Source organism: Aedes albopictus, chromosome 3, assembly GCF_035046485.1.
Source record: "Aedes albopictus strain Foshan chromosome 3, AalbF5, whole genome shotgun sequence".
Classification (NCBI taxonomy): Eukaryota; Metazoa; Arthropoda; class Insecta; order Diptera; family Culicidae; genus Aedes; species Aedes albopictus.
Window position 1 is genome coordinate 306747504 of NC_085138.1, and position 27430 is coordinate 306774933.

A 27430-nucleotide genomic window follows, 5' to 3' on the forward strand; every position below is an offset into this window, starting at 1 on the left:
ACGTTTCCATCTAGAACATATACAATGTAGTAAAAAAGGGCGAAAAATATTGCAATGGCTGTCCTTTTGTGTAGGAAATTTGAACAACCCTCCACTATATAGAATTTTATACTATTCTCTTATGAATCACCTAGATGTATGATGTTCACGGAAATATTCAAAACTTTTACAATGAAATTTTTAAAACTGTGCTGGAAAAAAAAATCAACATCACTAGAATAAGTTTTGTTCAATGGTTCCAAACATGAAGTTTCAGACAAGATATTAGTAAAAGAATTTTGAAAATCTGGCGAGCCATCGCTGAGATGAAGCCAATTAAAAATCATAGTGCCGGGAGGGCTGGGGATGTTCAAAACCTGTTTCTGTGAGGCTAACTACATGTTCCCGGCATTTTTATACTTTTCTCATTTGAAGCCAGCAAATTGATGATGTTTGCGGATTTTTTTCATAATGCTTACAATGAAGTGAAAATGACTGAAAAAATGTGTGTCGGTTGCACTGTTCTGAAGGAAGTTTGAACACCCCTAGAACGTATTTTGTTCATTTGTTTGAAGTTCGAAGACTTGAACAACATATTAGCAAAATAACTTTGAAAATCAGTTGTGCTATTGCTGCGATATTGCAGATTGAAAATTTAGTCATCGTTATAGGAGCGTGACAGTTTCAGAACGTTTACAATTAGGTAAACATGTCGGAAAAAAAATAGTATCGGTTATCTGGTTCAGGGGAAATTTTAACATCTCTAGAATGATTTTTGTTCAATTGTCTGAAACTTGAAGATTCGATAAGTAAAAGAATATAAAAAACCAGTTGAGTTATTTTGCGAGATAGAGTAAGGTGGGGCAAAAGTTCGACCTTAGTTGAAAATTCAACGTATTTCAAAAAATCGAAGCGGATAAAAATAAACAAATAGCGTGTGGTGATTCTACCATCCATGAGCTAAAATTTTGCTGAACAAAGTAACGCCAAATGTCTTTTCAATTTTGAGTTACAACAGTTTTTGTATGTGTGTGTTTTATTCGAACTCTTGCCCCACCACTGGGGCAAAAGTTCGAATCTAGTGTTTGTGGAATTTCGCTAATCGTAGCACACTATTTTGACACTTTGGTAATAGGAATACCTGAAACCACTTAATATTTGATGTTAGAACTGGAATACACTTTAAAATTCGATTTGGATTTTACCCAAATCAGGGTTAAATTTACTACACCTAAAATTAGTAGTTTTCTGTCAAATTCAGATAAAACATCATTTTTTTTCAACTTTAATCGAATTTTCTCACTAATTCCATCACTCTTAGAGATAATATGTACATTTTGCAGAATTTTAGGTTTCTAAAGTTGCCATATGACTCGAACTTTTGCCCCACTATGTGTAAAATACGATTTCCAAATCTATTTTGCAAAAAAAGTTATACATGCTAGATCATCTTCAAAATATACCTAGTTACGCCCCAAAATAAAATATCGAATTCGATTTCATTAAAATTTCATTCCATGCGTTGGAAGGGCCATCGCATGTTACAATTTTTTGATCAAAAACCAACATTTTGTCATAACTTCTTGAAATATTGATCAATTTTCATAATTTTTGGAGTGGAAGACTCTTTTTCAAAAAGGGTTCAAAGAACCTTGACACCCGAAAGAAATAATTTGAATTGAGCTCAAAAACTTCAAAAGAAACTCTTGCCCCACTCGAACTTTTTCCCCACTCTACTCTATAGCCAATTGAAAATTTATTTATAGTTTAATTTCAATCACCGAGTGTGTTTTTATGTGATTCACAATATGTATCCTTTTATGTTATACTGTTCTAATAAGAATCTCGCAGATTTCTCATGCTTGTGAAAATATTTAGAACGTTCACAATGAAGTAAACAAGTCGAAAAAAATACACCGGATGCAGAGCTCTTGAGGAAATTTGAACACAAAACAAAATTCTGACAAGAGATTAGTCAAATAATATGGCAAATCGGTCAAGTCATCGCTGACATATAGCCCATTGAAAATATAGTTACAGCTGAATTTCGATCACAATGCCGGTAGTGCTAGGAATGTTCAATTTACTATGTAGTTCACAATATGTATCAAGTGATCTTATGCTATTCTCATTAGAATCACGAAGATTTATGATGTTTTCCGAAATATTTAGAACTTTTACAATGATATAAATATTTTGAAACAAGTTGAACTGTTCAAAAGGCAATTTGAACACCCCTAGAAGGGTTTTTTTCAAACTTCTGTAATTTGAAGATTCGTACAAGAGATTGGTAAAATAATTTTGAAAATCGGTTGAGTAATCGCTGAGATATATGCGATTGAAAATTTAATTACAGTCAAGCTTCGGTCATAATTCAAGAAGCATTAGGGATGTTCAACATCTTTTTAATTGAGGTTTACTGCATGTATCCAGATAGATCTTATACTATTCCCGTTTGAATAATGTAGGTTTATGATGTTCAAGGAAATATTTTAAACGTCCTCAATGAAGAAAAAATGGCTGAAAAATATCGTATCTTCTGCACTGATATGGAAAAAATTGGACCACCCCTAGAATATTTATTATTCAATTATCTGAAACTAGAAGATTAGGACAACATGTAAGGAAAATAATTTTGAAAATCGGTTAAGCCATCGCTGAGATATAGCTGATTTAAAATTTAGTTTCAACAAATTTTCGATCATCGTGCTGGGAGCACTAGGAATGTTCAAAATATTTTATCTTATACTATACCACACACATCCATTATGCGTACAGTAATTTTCAGACCGCTTCCAATTAGGTAAACATTTAAAAATATATATATCGGTTGCACGGTTCTAGAGGAAATTTGAACACCCCTAACATAATTTCTGTTCAATTATCTGAAACTTTAGGATTCGGAGAAGAAATTGGTAAAAGAATTTTGAAAATCGGTTGAGCCGTTGCTGAGATATAGTCAATTGAAAATTTAATTACAACTAGCCACTGCCGAGAGCGCTAGGGATGTTCAAAATATTTTTCGATTGTATTTACGATATACATCCAGCTATTTTATACTATATTCATGTGAACCACGCAGATTTATGATGTTTACTGAAATATTTTGCACGTTTACAATTAAATAAGCATGTCGAAAAAAATTTGTATCGGTTGCACTGTTCTAGAGGAAATTTGAACACCCCTAGAACAATTTCTGTTCAATCATCTGAAATTTTAGGATTCGGACATGAGATTGATAAAAAAATTTTGAAAATCGGTTGAGCCATTGCTGAGATATAGCCAATTAAAAGTTTAGTTACAACAAATTTTTGATCTTGGGGCCGGGAGTGTTAATGTTTTCATCACAAATTCATCCACGAATTCCTTCAGGAATTCGTACAGGATTTCCTTCATGCACTCCTCTTGGGTCCTCTTCCAGAATTTTTATGGGAGACCCAACTAGAAAAGTTTAACAAAGATATAACATAATTATAACAAACCATGATATTTATAGCTCATTAGGTAGAATAATGTTGTACATCCTTGATGTTTTCAAAACACTATAACTCAATTATTATGTTATAAATGTTGTTTGATCACTCATTGTATTGTTATTAAGTTCCGAGTCCTTGACATTTACAAAATATTTTAATAAAATTGCATCTCATTCTGACAGAAATTAGTAATCTGGAGGTTAAAATTCATATCACATTTTGTTATAATTTTGATCTGATTATAACAAAATAGATTACTATCTTGATTAGAGCGGTGAATTTTTTGAGACAATTTCAGTTTTTTTAAATATTATTCTGCATCTAGTTTATAACATAATAAGTTATAGGAAAAAAACATCATAACACATATATAAACTTCATGTAACCTTCTAGTCGGGGAATCATCTAGGATTCCGTAAGAATTTTCTGAAAGAATGTCGAATATTTTAAAGCACTTATTGCTTCGTGGACGAGCGGTTAGCGGCGTCAGTCGTTTAGGTGTCTCATAAGCCTCGGAGTATGGGTTCGATTCCTGCGCCAGTCGGGGGAAACTTTTCGTTAAACGAAAAATTCACCACTGTTAGTAATGTTCTGTCTGTAGAGGCCTACTACATACTTCTTGTTCAAATATTATACCCAAATATGTTTCCATTTATTTTAGTAACGGTTTTCAGAAATATTTTCTATAAATTTAGATTTGCAAATGCTTAACAAAACATCAAGAATAACAAAAAATAATCTATATTAATTAACCCCATTCCTCATTCCTCTATTTCAGTGTTCAGTCTGGACTCCCCGCTCGGGCTCTTTCCTCCCGGGATGGACCCCGGCAAGATGTACAGTCCCCTGCTGGAAATGTCCGACCCCCGTGGGATGCACCACGACGGCCCACCGTTCCATTTGAAAAAGAAACGTAAGTACTTCTATAATACAGAAAAAAAAATCTACCATCCTTCCTTTCCTACCCTAGATCAGAAGTTCATTGCAACATGTTATCTAGCGAGTGGCGAACGGTACATCGTGTAGTGCCAATTAAAAATTTCCCTTTCCCTGCGACGAAGACGCCACCGCCGCCGGTAGGGCGCTCTAAATCAGCACCCACTAAAAGTATACGTTAATTATCATCGTCATTGCCAAAAAATCCAAAGTGTACTGTTATTTTTTTCGGTTTTGTTTATCGGGGGTGGGTTTTTTGAGGAAACACTGCTGCAATGCAGACGAAGTCGCAGTCGGGTCGGGCCGGGCATTATTGATGTAACTTTAACTAACCGCACTGAAGGAAGACATCACCAGAAGTTACAACGGCACATGTCGTATTCTGGTGAAAAAAAAAAACAAGGAGAAATGAGGGAAAATTCGCCTTCAATGAGTTCAAGTACTGTCTGTTGAACTAGGAATTGATGAGTGCAATGCTTTTCTAAAAAAAATGATAATTTTAAGAAAGGGTTACTTTATACTTGATTTAAAACTTAACTCAATGACTGACTTTTCTGCGTGGCAGCAAACATACAATACTAAGGGTGTGTAGCATGTCATGTTTTGCGAAATTTGTCAGGTACAGCCATTTTTATTAGTTTGTATGAGGAATATTCGCCAAGTGAAACTTCGTGAAATTCCGATGAATTCCGTTTCGATTCGTAATTGGTGAAACCAATCTACATATCGCATACCCTTATAACGCTCCGCTCAAGCAAAAGGATATAAAATTATCGTATTTTTCTCCACCGTCCTTGCTGTCGACGTCGTCGTCGTATGTTCGTTCCAGGCTTCTCCTGCTGCCAAGAGGACCACGTTTCCTCATTTCCCCATCAAGCGCAGAGGAACCTCGAAAGCCGAAAAAATAAAAACGGATGCTCATATTCATAACGATGTTTATAAACTTACATGTCTGTCTCTCGGTCGACTCCTGGCTCTTGGCGTATGTCATCATAGTCGTCGTTCGTTCTGAAGTTGGTTGCTGGTTGTTGGTTTCGGTAGCTCTAGCTCCCAGGCATGTCTCCGCTTCCTTTCTGAGCTCTGTCTGTGTGGCGTATGTCGTAGGTTCAAAGTTCCCGGAACAGTAGTGGAACCCCACATGCTCCCCGCATGTGCTTCCTGGTGCTCCAGTTTTTTTTATTTCACTTTCTGGTGGAGCACCAACCCCTGAGAGATGGCAACATTTTTGGCGGAAATTTGCCAAATAAATTCGGTTTCCACGTTCACATTCCGGCCCCGGCCTGTGTGTGATTATCCATGTGGTGAACGGTTCAACCGGGCGTTGAACGACTTACGGCTACGTACGGAGAAGTGCAGAGCCGACCGTGTATGATTGTGTGGTTTATTTGGGGCCGCGCCGGTAGTTCATAGAGTTCTTTTGGCTCGGCTCTTGGAGTTGGCCAAGTGCCACCACCGCCAGTGCCAGTAGGATTGTGATGGAAAGGTAAGGAAGTCTCTACCTTCTATTCATAGTCCTGGAAGAGAATAATGTGGTTAAGAGAGCTTCGTGGCAGGGTTAAACCGGTGCTATGGTAGTTCAGGTCACGGAAAGTTGACGTTATCTTGTGCAGTCATCGACAATTTGCCGTTTCTACTTCAGTGGAAGTGAGTTTGAGTTCGCAATTGGATGGTTTATTGGAAGTTTATGGAGGAGATGGAACAGGAAGTGTTAGCCCTGGTGATGTGTGAATTCATGGGAGTGTTGGAATACACAGCAGAAAGTGAATGTTAAAAACAAGCCAAAATATGTAACTTCTAACTGGCAATCCCTATTTTTGTTTCAAAGTTTAAAAGAATTGGTTACAAAGTATCCAGCTTATTAACGACGTCACTCACCGCTACCTAAACGCTCATAATTGCCAATCTCACTCACATCAATTTATCACACTTCATCCCGCGCTCTTTAACCCGCCTTCAAAAGATCCAGACAGACAGAACCAAACACTCCCAACATGCCGGAATCCCTAAAACCCTCATTTTTCACGACCGCACTCTTGTGTGATAAAATTATTCATATCTTTGGCTTTATCTCAAACTTGATCAAGACACATAACCCCCATCTGCACGCGCGCGCTTTTATGGTTCATCGGAGTTCTCCTCTTCCTGACCGCCACTCCGACCATCAACAACTGATTAGCACACCAGTGCCGCCAGTGTAGTGCGCATCGCGGTGGTGGCGGCATCCAAACCAGCTCAGAATTACAATCATAAATGATGCCAACGCCGAGAGGACGACGGCAACGTGCGAGAAATCCTTCCATTCGATCCGCGCGCCACTCTATTGCTTGCTATCGAAGTTCCATCGCGCGCGGTTTTATCCAGCAGACTAAGAGTCAACCATGAAAACAGCGATGATGATGAACGATTTGGTGCTTGATGCATGGTGGATGGAGGCGATGACGAAGTTAAAAACAAACACCCTTCCGAAAGCTGCCTCAAAGTTCATATGTTGCCGGGCCGGGCCGGGATGGAACTGGGTTGACGACGACAAACTTTCCGAAGCAATAAAACGCTCGATTGAAACTCTGTTTCAGACTTTAAAATGTGTAGCATGCGGAGGTGCTCTGAGGAGACTTGACTTTTCTTGTAGGGTTGCCAGATGCACAATACTAAGCTAATGCCAAACGTTTAAGGCAAATCTACTAAACCTTTAGAATAGTTAACTATTTTGGGTTGGCTTTATCAGTCACTAAGTCAAGACAAGTATTTTATACTGTTCCGACGTTTCGGCCTTTTGGTTGTGGCCTTCTTCAGGGATTGTATTGTCTACTGTCTACTATCATGAATAATTTCTCCTGATTTGCCCATGGGAGGAGAGATGTAGTTTTCATGCCTGCTGTTCGCCAGTTTAACAATTTTGAAAATTTTTCTTTTAGCTATACAATCACTCAACACTGCAACGACCGTTTCAAAATGGAAGTGATTTTATGTTTTCTATATTTCACCGTTCAATCTAATACACCTAGTGTAATGACTGGTGCACGCCACATTAACAACCAGGACAAGGTTTCAAATCCTAATCCCGGTAAATGCCCAAAATGTGAATTGCAGCATGAATACTTGCACACATCGTAAAGGCAGTTTTTAGGAAGAGAATATGCATTGCCATATCAGATTCCTCTACTATCTATAATAACATATACTCTCTCATCTCTACACACCTGGCCAAGTCGCTGCTAGATTTTATAAATTTCATAAGTTTATACACCGGAACCTCTTTTTATACACCTCGCTGAGGGAGAATAATTTAAAAGAGCCCAGAAAAGGGGGTTCCAAAGGGCTTTCAAGGGATTTGAGGAGCCTTTAAAGAGCGTTCTGTCAGGTTTTGTTGGCGTTTTAATAGGATTACGAGGGATTCAAGGGCATTTCAATTGTATTAAGGGACGCTTCAAAGAGCTTTGAGGGCAATTCAGGGCCTTCGAAGGGCGTTGCAAGGCATTTCAGAATCATTTCAGAGGGTATCAGGAACATTTTGAGGGCATTCCTTGAGATGTTAGGGGCGTTCGATAGCATTTCAGGAGCTTTTCAAGGGATTTTCAGGTGCGTTTAAGGGGAATTCTGGAGCCTGTTAAAGCCGTCCAGGGGGGTTTCAGAGGCATTTCAAATTGATTATGATGATTTCATGGGCGTTTCAATGAGATAACGGAAGTTTCAGGGACGTTTCGAAGCATTTCAGGTCAGGGTCGTATCAGGTATTTCAAGAACACCTTTAAATCAAAGGGCATTCCAGGGGCGTTTCAAAAGATATTGTGGTGGGGTCACTGAGTATCATCTAAAACTTCCTGAAATGCTTCAAAGATCTCTCCAAAACCCCCTTGGACCCCATGTAACGCACCTGAGACGCTCCAAAACCCCCAAAAACACCTCCGTAACGCCTCTAAATCCCGTCGAAAATGCTATGAAACTTTCTGAAATGCCTGAACATCATTGCAATAGTTTCCATCATTATTAAATTTCCCTATGCATAATATTGGTTCTGAGTAGCTTCCCTCTTTTTATGCAGAACATAAAAAGGTGGTTAATCATTATGCATTACATGCATAAAAAGAGGTTTTAGTGTACTTTATAAGGTTATTTGAAACTTTCAACAATTATGCAATAACATGAATCAAGACAACATAGCAAGAGATGTACTAGGTTTAGGTTCGTCTAGGCTACATGGCGATCACCACACACTATATGGTCGCTCATGAAAAATCAAACCAACTGTCGTTTATAGTGATTTGTGTTAACATAGTGATACGATGCCTTTGAGCAAACTGCCTTTCTAATAGTAAATTTCATTTTTTTTTTATGATTCAAATTGATTGCACGATATCTAGTGATGGAAATAATTTCCAAAAAAATGCCGTTGCTATCGAAATTTTTCGCGCTATTATATAAGGTACCCCGGGGCAAGTGAGAATCCGTGGAAAGTGAGACCTACTGCTATTTTTTTAAGGCAAACATTCTTCATGTAAAACATAGGTATCAACGGACGAACGGATATTTTAAATTCAAAAATTGTTATTATTCTCACCATAAAGAGACCTTATATGTTATTGTTGTTCAGATTTTCTTCACTTTAAAGACGTGAAAATACACTTTTGTTTCTTACATGTACCCTTGTCCCTCAAAAGTATAAGGAAACATCTGTGATCGTGAGACTTCTGCCAGAAGTGCTTTCAGAAATTTTATAAAAAAGGAATATATCAGGGATTCTTATGGTAGTTTCTTCGGGTTTTTTTTAAACAACTCTTTAAAGATTCTTCCAGAGAAATTCCTTCAAAAATCTTCCAAAAGACCCCTTGAAAATATTTTCATTAATTACTTTCGAAAATTTCCCCATGGATTCCCCAACAATTCCTTCGCCAATTTGAAGACAAATAAGTCTTCAAGGGAATTATTAGGAAGCTTTCTTCAGGGATGGCTTCAAAATTCATCTAAAGAATTCTCTAAAAAAATACATCAGATATTTATTTATTTTTTTGTGAAAATTGTGAAAAAAAATTGTGGACAAAAGTTTGACCGTGTGTACCAACAACTTATTTCTTCACTATGTGTGTTTATGTCAGTCTTCGATGGAAGTAGGACTGGATAAAAACTACATTAATGTTTTCGAACTGATGAATTTCGAATAAAAACTATATAACTTATTGCGGCCCAGCAATCCAAGATGTATTATTACTGCCCTGCTGAAAGATTCGGTTTACTTCATTGCTGCTTCTAACGGATATGTTTAAGAAAAATCTTACATGAAATTTCTCCATGAATTAATTTAGCAATTTCTACAGATTTCCGTTCGTTAATTCCTCTCCCAGGAGCTTCTTCAAGGATTTCTTTAGGAAATCATCTATAGATTTCCTCAGTCATCCTTTTTTTTTCAGAAAATCAAAGTTTCCTTCAGAAAATATTCAGTGATGGTACTGGAAAAAATCATTCGTGGAATTGCTTCATGAATTTCTTCAGCAATACATCAAGTTTTTTTTATCAATAACACTAGAGATTCCTTTCATAGATTTCCTTAGTTATCTATCAAAAGATTTTTTAAAATATCTCCCACAGATTTATTCGAAAACTTCTTTGGGAATTCTTTAAGAAAATCAACTAGGGATTTCTTTAGAAATTTATCTAAAGATTCCTTCAAAAATGTCTCTTTACATTCCTATGGAATTTTGTCCAAGAATTCTTCAAGAAAATTTTCCATAAATTTCCAAATTAATTGCTTCATGGATGCTTCATTAAACCTTTCCGAAATTCCTTCCAGGAATTCTTTAAAAATGTCTTCGATTGCTTGAAAAACTTCTCACTGAATGTTCCAAAAATTCTTACTGAAATCCCTCCATAAATTTGTCCAAGTTTTACTCGTCCCCATTAGCCGATTTATTCAAAAATTTCCGTATGAACCCATTCAAACACTCCTTTTTTTTAATGTGTCACGGATTCTTCTCAAAAAATGTCCAGCATTTCCTTAAGAAAATTTGAAATTTTGAATACCTTCATAAATTTTTTCTAGGTTTCCTTTGGAAACTTTACCAAGGATTCCTTTGAGAAAACCTCCTAAGGGATCGCCCATCAATCACGTAGCTTTTAAGGGGGGGAGTCTGGTATTGTGTGTTGAGCCGTGTATAAGGTATGGGTCAATATGTTACAAGGGGTTGGCAATCGGCCAATAGAGGCTACGTCATTTATGGACGCTCCATAAGTTTATAAGAGATTACCTTAGATAATCCTCCAGAGATTAATTAGGAAATTGCTCCATGGACTTCTTTAGAAGTTTCTCCAGTGATTATGTCATCAAATCGTTTTTGAGAAAATGCAACTGGTATTTCGTCATGAATTTCTCCAGCACGCAGAAAAATAAATTGTGAACACAATTAAATTCTAGTTCAAATCAAACAATTTTTCAGTTTGCTATAGCGACAAACTGATTTCTAGTTAAAACTGAACTGCTCCATTGTTTGATAATACAAATATTTTCATTTGTCGAAATTTTTGACAGTTTGTTAGAAGAAACACAGATTTGGACCTGGTGTGATGGTTAGAACATTTGACTATCACGCCGAGGACCTGGGATCGAATCCCACTCCCGACAAACTCACAAAATGTGGGTTCCTCCTTCGGAAGGGAAGTAAAGCGTGGGTCCCGAGATGAACAAGCCTAGGGCTAAAAATCTCATTAGATAGATTGGTAGATTCCAGTGAAGAGAATTGTCAGACAAAAGAGGCACAAAACAAGCAACAAAGAAGGTGCGACGATTACTCTTTATCCCTACTGGTAACAGATAATGACATGATCACGAAATTTTTTGTTGCAGACAAAACGGAAGCTGAATTTGTTGCGTACTTTTCAACTCGTGAATAATCAATTATTGCTAACCCAAAGTCGAAACTGTTTGATGATAGAGCTTCACCAGAGTTGCAGTGTTTACCGACTCGAAGTTATCGTTCGAAAATCGCAATGCAAGGCTTAAAAATCTCTAAACTCGCGGTGTACGATGTTAATCCCATTATTTTCAAGTTGGGATTGTTTGTCGCAACAAATACAGGTTGCGACATTGTCATTATTGTTGCGCGATGGTTGAATTTTGATTCACTGGTAGATTCAAAATAAAATACCGGATTGTTTTAAACGACTGCACTTCTGCCTCTAACAAAGCCGGAATGTGATTGTGTTGGTGATTGCTGCTCCTGCGGCAGCTCGGAAATCCATTTTTAGACACTCGTCGAGCGGATGGAAGCGAGAACGAATAAAAAAAAAGACAAAAAGGCGAAACCGACCAACGTTTTGTGGATGTTGTCTTGAGTGCCTGCGCGTTATTTATCACGGCCAAAACTGCACATGGAAGTTGGAGTGATGGATTTGCTACACTTTCTTCGTTGTGGCGATGTTGGGGTAAGAATTTTAAAGATCTGTGAATGCTTCCGGGCCATGTTTCCCGAGCAGAAGGGCATACCTTACAAATACCATGCGAAGAGCAACATGTGTTCTAATACCTATAATTGTTATTGCATATCATTTAATAACAAGAAATATTATTAGTTTGTTATTCAATAAGTTTGGGATAACAAATACAGTACTTTAAATTTTAGGTATGCATTCAATATCGAAATAACAAGACTTGTTATTTTGTAGGTGTTATTTATACAAAATGTTGGTATTCGTTTTTGATATTTTGCCTCTTATTACCACCTAATGAAGGGCATATCAAGGTATGGTAGTATTTAAGATAATTACCTTGATATGTTATTCACTTGTTATTTTCTTCTGCTCGGGTTGTGGTCCTCATTTTGTTGATACAAATGAAGTTTTTAACGTTATATGGAATGAATGGAATTGGTTGTTTTGATCGATAAACTCTACGTAAGAACAAAGAAATATAACTTTGGAATAAGTAAATGGTCAGTTTGAAAATCAACCATGTGTTTTATTGTTTTAAACAAGCCTCATTTTTCTGCGTGAGGGCTTCAGAAAATGGTCCAGGCACTCCTGCAGTTTTTTTTTACAAGGATTCATTGAGAAATTACTCCAACGGCTTCCTTTGAAATTCTTATAAAGTTTCCTTCAGGAATTTGCATTTTTTGCATTTTTTTTTTCTCGAAATCCTTCAGGAATTTCGTGAGAAAATTACTCCAGGAGTTCGATTAGTAAAGTCCACCAGAATATCTCCAGGAGCTGCTCCACAGTCTTTTACACAACGTCTTTCGGTGATCTTCCTCCAAAGATTTCTAAAAATATCCATGAAGAGGAATTTCTGTGGGAATTCCTTCTTTTCAGAAATTTCTTCAGGAATACTTCTATAGAAATTTCTCCTTGAATTTCATTTCCAAGAAGTCATTCACAAATTCATCATGATTTCCACAGGCACTCCCATACTAATTTCCCAAGAGATTTTCTGGAAATCTTTACAAAAGTTTATTCAGGTGTTTCTCATGACATTCCTCTTATGATTTCTTTAGAAATCCGTTCACGAGATTTCTCCAAAATACTTTTCTAGAGATTAGCTTAGAAATTCTACCACGAGTTTTCCTAAGAGTTTCTTCGGAAATTTCCCCAGGAAGTTTGAATGGTTATGACCCACATGCATCTTGTTCTTCTAAGACATTCTTCTCTGAATCTCTCAAGTTTTATTGAGTTTTTAAAGTAGAAAATTAGGAGAAATTACAAACAAAATTTTCGACAGCATCTTTGGGAAAATTTGTTGTTATTCCAGACAGAATATATAAAAACTAATATATAATATATGCTAGACACCTTATAGATTTACAGAGGAATTCCCTATACAATATCTGACCAGTATCCCTAGCACATTTTTGCAGAACACACAGAAGAGTGAAACAGAATTTTAATAAAGTATATTCCAGACAGAATATCTGAAAAATACTAAGCGATTTTTTGACGAAATTGGTAGATGCAAATTAAATTCTTGATAAGGAACCAACTATTTTATAAAATGTTTCTCCTAAACCACAGTTTAATTCAGGAATTCCGAAAATAATTCTTTAGGGAGCTGCTCCAGTTCTTTCAGATATTTGGCCTCCAACTCCTCTAGATATAACCATCTCAATTTCTGCAAAATTCTGTTATTTTGAACATTTTTTCATAGTAAGTGTTCAACGTTTCTGCAAATGATCCTAAAAAATCTAGATCGGTCATAAGATAACAAAGATACAGGATGCCAAAGTTGACCATTTCGAATGAAAATTGGCTTTCACTGCTACTTTTATGAGCACAATTGTACATTTATGGAAAAACAGGTGAAAATTAAAAAAAAATGAAAATATAAAAAGTTAACAACAACAAAGGTCCACCTAGACATTTAATAAGAAAAGGCCAAAGAAATGTCGTCCATGGTGAGGGATGGGTGGGTAAAATATCGAAGAATTTTAGTCCACGTGGCAAATGGATGGTCCCATGCATGCGACTTCATACTCTTGGAAGATTTAACCGATGCTAAGATTGCTATTTTTACAGCTTATTCACAGCACATTTTTTTTCAAGTGTTGTATACGCTTTAAAATCTTTATGATAGTCAAAGCGTAAGGTTATATGTAGGTCATTAGGCCGAAGTACGTTAGGCCGAATGGGTTAGTACGCAACTTGAGCATACTGATATGTATTTCGTAAACTATGATTTTGAGCGGTCACACTACTAGCTCTTCCATATTTTTTCCTTCTTCTTAAAATAAACTGTTCTTTCGAAACATATGACTAATGACCCAGCCACAAACCGTAATACTCTTTTTTAGACATCTCTGACTCTTTCCTCCCTCAAAAGCTTTTGTCCATACACGCACAGTTATGAAAGTTTGATTAAGGCTTGGATTTTGTTACGAAAATAAAAAGATTAAAACAAAAATGAACACTCTGGTTCTTAGGTGATCAGTAGACTATTTTTTTTAGTTCCATACAATGTTTCAAAATTTTGTAAGTGAGGTTATCCCCTTTTTAAAGTAGGCGTAGTGTTGTTGTTTATATGCTTGTTTTATATGCTAAGCTCATATTCAACAAAATGAACCCTCTGAATCTGAGCCCCTGATATGTTAAGGTGCGTGAAAATTAGGAAAAGTTTGAACTTCTCCTGAGATTCCCTTATAAACTCCTCGAGAGATTTCCTTAGGAGCTCTTCTGGTTTTTTTGGGAGTTCTTTCGTTTGAAGATTATTTCCAGAATTCCTCCACAAATTGCCTCAGACATAGTAACTGAGATCCCTTCAAAAATTGGATAGGTGCTTCCTCCAAAAATCTTTGAGGGTATAATTTTAGGAATTCTTCGGAGGATGCGTGAAGGGTTAAACCCATTTTTTGGATATTTCACCCTAGAATGTTTTAAGAGTTCTACTGGAAGGAATTTTCTCAAATTTTCCATAATTATTCCGTGAAGTCTTATAATAATCCTGCTCCTCCGGAGATTTCTTCAGCTTTTTCTCAGGATACTCCTTCGCTGCAAGTTAACCATTCAATAATTTCTTCTAAAACTTCTTCTGGAATTCTTTTAGATATTTTTTATGAATTATTCTAGAGATTTGTTAATGAATTCGTTCAAAAATCGTTCCTACTGTTTTAAAAATTACGCCAAAAATGTGGTCAAGAATAAAACTAGTAATTTGTTAGACTTCATGGGGAATTCCAGTGATCATTCTTTCTGAAAATTTTTCTACGATTACATTCGAAATATCATGGGGATCCCTACAAATTCCCGCAGAAATTAGTTTTTTTTTTCAGAGATTCAGCAAAAAAGTTTGTTTTGGGGTTTCCTCAACGCATATTCTAGAAATTCTTCGATGAATTACTTTGTGCTTTGAAAGTTTCTCAAAGAATTCCTTCTTAGATTCTTTAAGAAATTAAAATTTTGGGAAATCCTTAAAGAATTCATGATCATAGCCCGTCCATAGTTAACCCTCCTAGGATGTTAAGATTTTCGCACCACGAAGGCGTAGTGCACGTTCAGCGTTCCTGTCTGGGTCATACCAAATATAGTATATTAAGAATATGACCCACTCTTACGCTGAACCGGCGAACGCATTTTACCGATCGCAGCGACACGCTATGACTCGCGGTCGAACTAATTTGTTATCGCAAACCAGTAGGTCACTATGATTGAAAACGAAAAGGATAAACAATGAAAATTTTACGCGAGCTCCTCACGTCATTTTTTTGGTGCTATGCGGTTCCACGTTCAAATGTGTGGGATGTTTTGTGCAATTTAGCTAATTATAGAAGAGAGTAATGGTGGTTTTCGTTAAATATTAGTGATAGGAGTTGCAACAGTTCATTTTATGAGCGCGGACATGATCCAGGTCACGTCACGGATCGTGGTTGGGATATTACTAAAGGCCTCAAACGCAATCCAAGATTCACAGGAGTTTTTCTCACCGGAACTTCCTGGAGAGATATTCCTACAACAAGCAGTGCATGGGACAGATCTATAACCGCGTTATTCTCTGATTCGCTATTATGTGACACAACCAGAACGAGTCCCGTCTATAGAAGAAACCCACGATTGTCAACAGCCCAATCGAAATCTGTAATGGCCCTGCTTCAAGTTTGATTGATGTGCATAGAAATACTAAGTAAGAATATAGTATGGGAAATGCATAAGTGGGTTATCTTGTACTAAAAAATCTTTGGTCATACTGACCCCAATACCCTATTAAAATTTAAGAACTTTTAACTATTTCCTTCAATGTTATGTGAATTTAATGTAACCTCAAATTTCCTGAAAAAAAAACAAGAAATACTGAACAATCCTTTCAAAACAGCCATCTGGCAACCCCATTCCCTAAGCACGTTACCCGCCCAAAGCTGCCGGTTGCTCAGTTTCGGGGTGCGGGATGAGGCAGATAAATGATCCCGCTGGGCTCACATGACAATGTGGGAAATTATTAATCATCTCGACCCGTGCGGCGGCAGTGGCATGCCGCCGCCGTCGCAAGCTGCTCTGCGATTGAAGCCCCGGCTGCTGCTGCTGCTGGGTGGCAGTTCATGTTATGCTCGGTGAAAGAGATAACACTCATCATCATCTCCATCCGAGACGTTGTTGCGTTGCGTTGCGTTTCGTTGGTTGGGGCGGGCGGCAAAGGTCCAAAAGCATTCCTCCGTGTACCAATGAAGACAGGCAGGCAGGCGGATCATCGGTCCTGTACCGGATGATCGGGATCTACGACGCTCGCTCGTATTTGATTACGCCGTCGAGATGATGACGCTGATCGAGCAAACATCCATTGTCGGTATGCTTTCGGCTGGACTGGGTGTGGGCATGGGCATGTGTGCTGCTGGCCAAGCCGAGAGCCCAGGGTGCGGGCCGGGTGTGATTGGTTCGTGCGAAAATTTATCACGTGCTAAACTGTAAAGTGAGATTGATCATCGGACCGGGCCCGAACGAAGCGAGGCCAAAAGAGCCGAAAATCGTGAGATTCCTGCAGTTTGCGGGTGGAATTCGAGCTATCTCGGGGCGGCTCTTTTGAGTTTGAAATAGAAGAGGGCATTGATGTAGGCGTTGAATGGATAGTCCAGACGGAGAGACGCTTTCTCCCGAGAGATGCAGTCTATTTATAACTAGATATTGATCTTGTTGTGGGTACAGCTTTGTAGGGCTACATTAAAAATATTGCAAAATATTCAGATACGTATCATTACATGGCAAAATTGGCAAAGAAGTGTTATTTGCCAACTCCTAATTGAAAATACTAAACTACCAGAGGAAACTTAATTTGCTCATAGGTAAGATAAGGTTTAGGAGTATTTAGTTAGTATAACCGTTTATTGATGATAGCATTTTACGTTGATAAGATTCCTACCCACTAAGCTACGGATACGAGTGACGATTCCTTTCATCTGCCAGACACGCGTTTCAACAACTTTTTCAGGGATAGGGTCATCTTTGGAAAGTGTTTACCCATTTGTCGGATTTTAAAAGAATCGGAGAAATTCAAAGTTTTTCCAACCTTCTTCAGATAGCATTCTGCGATGAGAGTAGCGAATCTTAGGATTTGGTAAATTTCTAAAATTCAATGATTTTGGAGAAGGCTCGGAGGATCAAGTCACATATACCAATCAACTCAGTTCGACGAATTGAGATGATGTCTGTATGTGTGTATGTATGTATGCTGTGCGCAAAATAAGTTCACACTTTTTAAGGCACTTCCTATTGGCCAATTTTTCAGATTAAAGCTCAAATCGAACCGGAATTTTACTGCATTGTTTGCTATTAAAAATTGTTTGGGTCGGTCGAGGCGTTCCGGAGTTATGGCCACTTCATTGACCCGGACCAGCACTGGTAGAACGCGTCGTAAATAAAACTGAACCAAGCCCCATCATGGGACACATCAAACTGCGGAGATTTTTGTAGGCTTTAGCATTGTTGATGAATTTTGTGCGGAAATCAACACTGGAGATCAGAAATTCCACGATGTCAGCCCAAAATTCAAGATGGCAGCCTAATATTCAATAATATTTTAGGCCCTGAAACCATGTAATATGGGTATATTTGGTATGAGACAGATGTCAGGAGTCCAAAAATGACGACCAAAATATCCAAGATAGTGGTCTAAAATTCAAAATTGTGGCTCAAAATTCAAGATGGCTACTCCTATTTGAAGATGATGGCAGTTTTATGGAGTTTTAGGCCTTAAAGCCATGCAATTTGGGTATTTTTGGTATGGGGAAGATGTCCTAAGTCCACAAATGGTGACCAGAATATCCAAGATGGTTGTCTAAAATCCAAGATGATAGCTCAAAATTCAAGATGGCGGCTGTTTCATGGTGTTTTAGGTTCTAAAACCATGCAATATCAGTACATTTAATATGGGGAAGATGTCTTAAGGCGAAACTGAAAGCATTTCCTCACTTTTTGGTTTTTGATTTTTTATTAAATAACGAAGCAATATTTTCAAAATTGGTTTTCGTGCACATGTAGAGTATGGATCAAGTTATCTACTGATTTTTTTCGTAGTGGAAAATGTTTTTCGTTTTTGCAGAAACCATTTTTGAACAAAATTTCACAAAAAATGGTTCTTGCAAAAATGGAAAACATTTTCCACCTCAAAAAAACAGAAGATACCTTGATCCATACTCTACATGTGCAAGAAAACCGATTTTGAAAATATTGCTTCGTTATTTAATAAAAAATCGAAAACCAAAAAAATGAGAAAATGCTTCCAGTTTCGCGTTAAGTGCAGAAAAGACGACCAAAATATCCAAGATGGCGATTTAAAATCCAAAATGGTGGCTCAAAATTCAAGATGGCGGCTGTTTAATGGTGTTTAGACTCTTAAATCATGCAATTTGGCTGTATTTGGTATGGGAAAGATGCCCGGAGTTCAAAACAGTCGACCAGAGTATCCAGTATTTATAATCCAAAATAATGAAACCTGGGTTTATTTGATATGTAGAAAATGTCATGAGTTCAAAAATGGGCCACCGGAATATCCAAAATGGCGACTATTTAATGGAGTTTGTGGCTCTCGAATCTTTCAATATGGGTATGTCTGGTAAGGGGAAGAGACTGGAGTCCAAAATAACAACCAGAATATCCATGATGGCGGACTTAAATCCAAAATGGCGGCTGAAAATCAAAGATTTCGGCTGTTTTGAGAGTATACGGATCAAACATCAAAAGCCAGATAAACGATATGATTTCATGTGTCATAAAATGGTTCTCGTTAACCATATGAAAGTGCGATATTCATCAACATGCTACTTGAGTTTTGTCGAAATGCGTTTTCAAAGGCACGAGAAAGGCGTCATCACCGCTAGGTGGATCAATTGAGGTTTTTATTAAGTATCATAAAGCACGTTCTAACCTACATCAGTGATACTCTTTAGCTATTAACTTCAAATCTCATACAATACAACCATTTGGTGTACGGAGGCTATTTCCCGTAATAGACCATCATTACGATCGATAACATTGCATAATTACAACAATCTCTCGATCCATTGCTTCAAATTTTCCTCCTCCTCGCCACGTATCTGTAGGCGATCGTCTCTCAATAGAGCAGTTAATCGTATCAAGAATGGAGATTTGCTCCGAAAAAATAGAGCCCCAGTGCCTTACCTACCACAATCCAGTTGGAGTTGTACTGCTGATGCTGGCTGGTGTAGTACACACCCTCCCCGAGACGATCGCGCGCTTCACATATTGATCCGAACTCGTAGGAGTCGTTGTAGGGTACTTTGTTTTCATTTACCCACCATATGGCCGGGCCGGTAATCGTAATCCCTCGAAGGCAAATTGATTCTGGTTTGAGACTTTCCCTCCCTCCCAAATGGACCCCAATGAATGAAGACGATAATCCCGAAAAAGAGACACGAAGCTGAATAAGCGCCACAAAGCGGATTGCAATTTGCGGGCTAATAGGCCAATATGAACCCCTAAACATAATCGATTACGACGAACGTAGGTACCTACGTACATAGAGGTACCATTCGATTAGTCGTTGTCCGGTAGTAGACGATGGATGATCCCCGGCCAAAACAAAGATGATCGCGCGCAGATTTCGCTTTGGGTGGGTTGCGCGCCCCGGCGATGACGACGACGTTGAATCGCGTACCTATTGAATGCACGCGCCCGGTCTATCGGGATCTCACCATCGCACAGCAGATCCAGTGAATGGGTTGTGGGTGGTGGCTACACGGAGGAAGGCGCCAACAGTCGGTGGTGGGAAGGGGAACGGTAGGGTTTGTATGCAAATAATAGTGGTGCAATAACGGGCACGTGAAAGGTGAAATACCACCAGCGAGTCGACTATTGTTTTTGTGGCCCGGTGTGCTACAGCCAGCGCCAGCCGTGGTGCAGTCAGTGGGCCAATAGATGTAGGGAAGACTGCATGTAACCTTTACGAATTCAGCTTGGGCAGTGCGGTTGCGAGGACTATAGGGGAATCGGGTTAAAACGGTGCCTGTAGTGAAAAATGTTGTTTCAATATTCAAAGAGTTAAAGTTATTTCCTAGCTCTAGTGTGTCATTCAGCAAATCTTGGGGGAAATCGCGTCAAAGCTCCTTTCTTTCAGGTTTATTTTTCGAGCTACCTTAATGAACTCCTCTTTCACTTTGGAAACTTCTCTGAGTATTCTTTTGCACTTTAGAGATTTCTCCAGAGGAATTCTAGCAAAGATACCTTCAGGGATTTCTACGAAAATTCCTGCAGAAATTCTTACAAAAAATCTCCGGAAATTGCGTTGAAAATTGCTCAGGAATTGCTCTATTGAGATTCAATAGGGATTCATCTGGAAATCGTTTCGTAAAAACCATCGTTTTTTTTGTAATTTTCCAGATAATTCTTCAAAAAAATTTACAAAGTCTCATCAAAAATTTCATACGAAGTTTGCTTCAAGATTTCCTCCGTGAATTCCTCCAGATCTTTGTTCAAAAATTGCTCCATGAACTCCTTTGTACTTTATAAAGCCTCCCCAAGAGATGTTTTAACTATTTGATAATTTCTGCCAGACATTGCTGTGTGAATATCTGGGAAATTTGTCATAAACTTCTCCATAAAACTCTAGAAGCATTAATTTTGAGATTTCTCCAGGAATGTGTCCCACGTCAGAAGATTTCGTGATGTTTATTTTAAAATTCCTCTTTTTGAAAGAAGTTTTTTTTAATTTTAAATTCATCAAAGAATGTAGAAAGAACTCTTCTCGTATTTCCTTAAAGAATTCTTTCGCAAATTCCTTTTAGAATTCTTCAGATATTTTTGTATGAATTAACCTCGGGGATTTCTTGAGGAATTCCTTCCAGGAATCCTTGTGAATTTTCTTCAGAAATATCCTAACGCTAGATATATTCCTTCAGGAGCTCATCCAGCCATTTCTGCAGCTCTTCCTCAGGATATTCCTTAACCTTCAGCAATTCGATCTTACATTAGTGCAGTAACTCTTAAGAAAAAACATGTTTAGAACTCCTTCCGAACCTGTTCTAGGAATTCCTTCAAAAATGTAGCCTACGGAGATTCTCATAGAAATTATTCGGAGATTTCATAAAGAATTCTGTTGAAAAATTCTACGTGATTTCCTCCAACTTTTTTGCAATCTTTCAGAGAACCCTTCAGAATTTAGTTTTCTCCTAAGATTCATCAAATTCATATCTGGGATTGCTTCCGGGTTTCCTCAGCAGACTTCTCCAGGAATTTCATTGAAAAACTCTACATAAATTCTTTCATGAATTACTTTGTATTTTAAAGATTTCTCAGCTGATTCTTAAACTCTTTAAGAAATCGATTAATGTAATTCAAATTATAGCCTCATAATGTCAACCCTAGGATGGTTCACTTTCATTTTCAGAAAACTTCCTATGAATACCTTTGTACTTTGCAGTCACTTTTCGGGAGCATTTTTCTTTGTTCCTTTAAGAATGTCTGCCGGAGATTCCTGTGGGAATTTCTGAGAAATTTTTCATAAACCTCTCCGTTAAACTTTGCAATTTATTTCTTGTGCATTCCAGAGATTTTGCCATACAATCCTTCGGGAATTCCTCTAGAAAGCCGTCAGAACCTTCATGAAGATTTAATTGAAAATTTCTCTTGCGAATCCATTAAGGATTCTTTTGTAGAATCCTTCCAGAGATTGCCTCAGAAATCGATACTGAAATCCCTTCAGAACGTGCTCAGAAAATTCATCCGACTATTCTTCGGTGAATAAGTTTGGGAATTCTCTCGGAGATCCCTTCCAGTAATAGTTTTTTTGGATCCTACTCCAAAGATGATTTTAAGATCTCTTCTGGCATGTTATCAAAAGATATTCCTTCGCCGCCAGTCCACCCTACAGAACTTTTTCTGACATCCCCTTTGAAGTTCCTGCGGAGATTCCTCTATGAATTATTCTGGAGATTTGTTACGGAACTCTTTTTAAGAATTCCTCTCGCTCGAAACTGAGGCCTAGAATCAAATTAGCCACTCTTTATTTTTATTTTTTTATTTTTTCTGCGGAGATTTTCAGGAGATTGCTTAAGGAATCCCGCTGAAGATTCTTTCAGAAAGCTCTTTGGAGATTACTTTAAAAATCCAACAGGAATTACTTCATTTTATTTGTGATTTCCTGGATATTTTTTCAGAAATTAATATTTCTCTAGAAAGTTCTTTGAAATTAATTCATTTAAATTTGTTTTAATCCTTCAGAAATTCCTCGACGAATTCATTTGTACGATTTCTCGGAAGGTTTCTACTCGGATCTATTGAGAAGCATATTACTATTTGCTTTATTTTTGAGGCTTTTAACCCCGGGCTGGTTCACTTCAACCCCCAAAATTCTACCAAAAAAATAACTTTGGGAATAGTATAGAAGTTTCTTCAATGCTTAGGAGATTCCATGATGATTCTTTCCTAGAATTCTTCAAGAATGAACTTCAGACGGAATCGTAGAGATTCATTTGATAATACCTTTGGAAACTCTTTTGAGAATTCCCTGGGTAAACCCTCCAGTAATTCTTGGTGCGATTACTTAGAAATTGTTAATAAGATCTCTTACGGGGATGAACTAGCCTCGGGCTGAAATTCCCCATAATAAAAAGTCAATAATAATAATAATAAGATCTCTTCAGCAAATTCTCAGGAGATTTCTAAAAAAAATCCTACGGGGATAACTTCTCCAAGACATCCCTTCAGGATATATATATATATATTTTTTTTTATTTACCAAAAATTGTTTTGGTAAAAGTTCTCTTTTGATATTTTTTTTTTTTTTGAAAGAATCATCGGTAAATTTTATTAAAAATTCCTCCGGAGATTCCTTCACTGCCGTTCTACGCATTATTGTCCCATGTTTATAGGATTTTCCATACGACAGGGGGAAATGAGGCGTAGAAGGCAATTTCACTTCAGCAAATTTATTCCAAATTTGCTCTAGATATTTCCCCGGAGATTCCTTTGTACCGGGAAACTTTTTCGGCTTTCAGTCTTTGAAAAACAAATTGGAAAAAATTCCTGATACAAACTCCCAGCAGTCGAAAGCATCCAAGGAGATTCCTTTGTGAATTCTTCGAGAGACTCGTTCAAGAAATTCTTTAAAAGTTCTTTCAGGATGGAGGAAAAAATGGAGAAGAACGTGCCTCTGGAGCCGACCTACTGATACCTGAAAGGTTTGCTCCAGAAATTTCTTTGAAGAATTCTTCAGAAATTTCTCCTTGAACTCCATTGTACGTTAAGGATTTGTCAGTAGATTCCTTTCAGGAACTTTTTGTATTATTATAAGCATTATTTATGAGTCTTTCAGCTCTAGGCTGCTGCCTTTATGAAAAATAAAAATTTCTTCATTGCTTTAGAGATCCCACCAATAAATTCCAAAAAGCACGTCAGAGGTATTCGTAGAGATTCATTTAAAAACCCCTCTGACTGAAGATTCCTTTTGAATTTTTTTAAATTCCTTCATGAGTGATCAGGTCACTGGTCAGATTTCTTAGAAATTGTTACTGAGATTTCTTCAGGAAATCCCCAGGAGATTCCCACAAAATCCTTCCGGCAAATTTTTTTTTCCGGAGATCCCTTCATGAAGAATCGTCCGCGGAAGATTCTTCAGGAGTTCCTGAGGTGATTTCTTTAGCAATTTCTCTGGGGATCGTTTCATCAGTTCAACCTTCAGCAATTTCTGCCAAAATACTTTGAAGAACTTCTCTAAAAAAATCTTTCGGGAATTCAAAAGTTCTGGAAAATAGTTAGATATTTCTTTAAACTTTGTTTAAAAATTAAAACCAACGTTTTAAATTTTTTTTCCGGAGTCTTTTTAAGGAATTGACCGAAAATTTAAGAAATTTATTTAGAGGTTGCTTTCGAAATTCCACATTCGAACATGTATTATGAAATACATCGATATTTTTTTCGTAATTTCCCGGAGTTTCTTTTAACATTTTTTAAATAAATTTACTCCAGAGATTCAACAGGGACATGAAGTTTGGTACTCTCGGTTTCAGTATTCTTTGTGAAAAATCGGAAATTCCTCAAAGAATTCCTCTCTACTTTAAAAGTTTCTCACAACATTCCTGCTTGGATCCTTTCAGAAATGTATTATTAATTGCTTTATTTTTAAGACTTTCAGCTCTAGGTTGGTTCACTTCAACTTTCAGAAATTATTCCGAGGATACGTTTGAGAATTATATAGAAATTTCTTCAGTGCTTCATAAATTCCCTCAAAAAACCTTCGGGGAATACCTTTTCCCGGAGATGTCTCAAGGCATCAATTCAGGCAATGTTTGAAAAATTCACCAAAGATTGAATTCTTCTAGTAATTTTTTAAAGTATTCTGTAAAATCCCCGAAGCGCCTCCATTAGAAATTCTGCTGGAAGGAGTTCCTTGCGAGATTCCTTCACCGATTTCTCCGGAGATAACTTCATCAGTACACTCTTTTAAAAATCCTTCTATTTATTTTTCATGAGATTTGTTGTGAAACTCCTCCAGAAATTCTTTGTGGAATTCATCCTGAAGCTGCTCTTGATATTCCTCCAAAATATGTTAGAATAAAGCTAGAACTCTGGAGATTCCTACAGACATTGCTGATGAGATTTCTCATGGAATTCCTTCGAAGAAGTCTAAAATTTTCCCTTCAGAGTTGCTGTAGAGATTACTGATTGCTTTAGTAATACTTCCGGAGGTTTCTTTAAGAACGCTAGCAATGTTTTTTAAGAAATTTACCTCAAGATTTTCTGAGGTATTCCTCCGTAGATTCATTTTCGAATTCCTTTGTAAATTATTTTAGTAATTTCTCTGTAGATTATTTTTAGCAATTTCTACTTAAAAACTAGCAGAATTTTCAATATTCACAAAAAAAAATTAAACAAGAAGTTTTTTTAACCAGTGTTTTTTTAAGATTTTTTTCAAAGATATTTTGAGGGATACCTGTGCAGTTTCCTACAGGAATTCGTTGTGAGATTGCCTCAGTAATTGATACAGAGATTCCTTTTGGAATTTTCAGGTATTTTCCAAGATATTACTCAAGAAATCTTGCAAAATAAGTTTTGGTAAATCGACCAAAAATGTTTTCTAGGAATTCTCTGTATCTTATCTATAAAATCTTCTAGAAAAAACTTTTAGTTTTATCCGGAGATACCTTCAAGATTTTCTCCAGATCTTCTTTCAGAGACTCTCCTGGAAATTCCTTAGAGAAAACATTTGAAACTTCATTCAGATGTTTCTCTGGTGATTCCTAATGAAATTCCTCCCTCCAAAGATTTCGTCAGAAAACTTTCCGCAAATACATCCAAGATTTTTCCAACCATCTAGTAGTTCCTTTGGGCAACCTCAGATAATCCATTGTATTTTTTCAGTAAATTCACCGGAAAGTCTACAGTAACTTGAAAAATTCATGTGCTGAATTAGAAACAGATAAACACTTCGAAGATATCTTCTGGAAATTCTTCAAAAAATGATTTTCAGATTCCAGCAGGGAGTTCTCCAAAGATTCAAAAATAACTTCGGAGGTATGTGGGCTTCGTATCCGTGCACAGCTATCAGCCACCATAGCTATACAATCTGACGGTCTAAAATATTAGTTTGACGTTTTTGGAAAAAAAAAAAAACAAAAAGGCGTATAATCAACTAATGATATCAACGAAAATGTACATTTGAGTAGCAGTTGAAATTGACGCCTAAGATATTACAATTAAATCAAATATTGATAATTTACTGCAATATCACTAGTTTTAAGGTTCGGAAACTTTATTTGTGATGATTACCAAACTATTACCAAACAGTCCAAATTTCACTGCTCGGACAGTTAGGCCCATTTCGTCGCCTACTAAAAGACTTCTTCAGTATCGGAGCACTTGTTCAGTCTGTGCAATCTCAAGTTAATGAAGGTGTAAAGCCTTTATTTATGAGCTTTCAGAAGTTCATACAGAACCCATCGAAGTTCGGGGTTCCTTCGGAAATCGTTCCTCAGATTCCTTCAGAAATGTTAATTCCGGCAAAAATTAAAAAAAAATGGAGATTCCCGGAAAAAACATTGCCACTTTTTAGGAATTCTTCCAGATATTGTTTCAAGAATAGCTCTAGGAAATCTTCCTGGTAATGCTTTAGAAACTACTCTGATTAACGATGGGGAGTTCGACTGGAATTTGGTATCACGTGGGTTTCGTCGATGCCCGTATGTTTCCTTCTGGAGATTCCTTTAGGAACTCCTCCTGGAGATTTCTTTAGGAACTCCTCCTGGAGATTCCTTTAGAAACTCCTCGTGGAGAAACTCCTCCTGGAGATGCCTTTAGGAACTCCCCCTGGAGATGCTTTTAGAAATCCTCCTTTAGATTCCTTTAGGAACTCCTCCTGGAGAAACTCCTCCGGAGATTCCTTTAGGAACTCCTCCTGGAGATTCCTTTAGGAACTCCTCCTGGAGATTCCTTTAGGAACTCTTCCTGGAGATTCTTTTAGAAACTCCTCGTGGAGAAACTCCTCCTGGAGATGCCTTTAGGAACTCCTCCTGGAGATGCTTTTAGAAATACTCCTGAAGATTCCTTTAGGAACTCCTCCTGGAGAAACTCCCCCGGCGATTCCTTTAGGAACTCCTCCTGGAGATTCCTTTAGGAACTCCTTCTGGAGATTCCTTTAGGAACTCCTTTGGAGATTTCTATAGGAACTCATTTGGAGATTCCTTTATGAACTTCTACTGGAGATTGCTTTAGGAACTCCTCCTGGAGATTCCTTTAGGAACTTCTCCTGGAGATTCTTTTAGGAACTCCTCCTGAATATTCCTTTAGGAACTCCTCCTGGAGATTCCTTTAGGTACTTCTCCTTTAGGAACTGCTCTGAATGTTCCTTTGGGAATTCCTCCGCAGATTCCTTCAGGAACTCCTCCTGAAGATTCCTTTAGGAACTCCTCCTGGAGATGCCTTTAGGAACTCCTCCTGGAGATTTCTTTAGGAACTCCTCCTGGAGATTCCTTTTGGAACTCCTCCTGGAGATTCCTTTAGGAACTGCTCCAAGAAATTCCTTTAGGGACTCCTGCTGAAGATTCCTTTAGGAACTCCTCCAAAAATTACTTTTAAGGAGCTCCTCTGGAGATTCCTTTAGCAACTTCTCCGGAGGTTCCTTTAGGAACTCC

General features: G+C 37.5%; 1 protein-coding gene across 1 annotated transcript in view; it reads left to right on the forward strand.

Moving 5' to 3' along the window:
- Nucleotides 1-27430, forward strand: part of LOC109418486 (protein jim lovell) — a 148963-nt gene that overhangs the window by 63397 nt on the left and 58136 nt on the right. The window contains exon 3 of the mRNA XM_019692690.4: nucleotides 4234-4368. Within this exon, the coding sequence (XP_019548235.3) occupies nucleotides 4234-4368 (135 nt within the window). The remainder of the gene's footprint in view (nucleotides 1-4233; nucleotides 4369-27430) is intronic.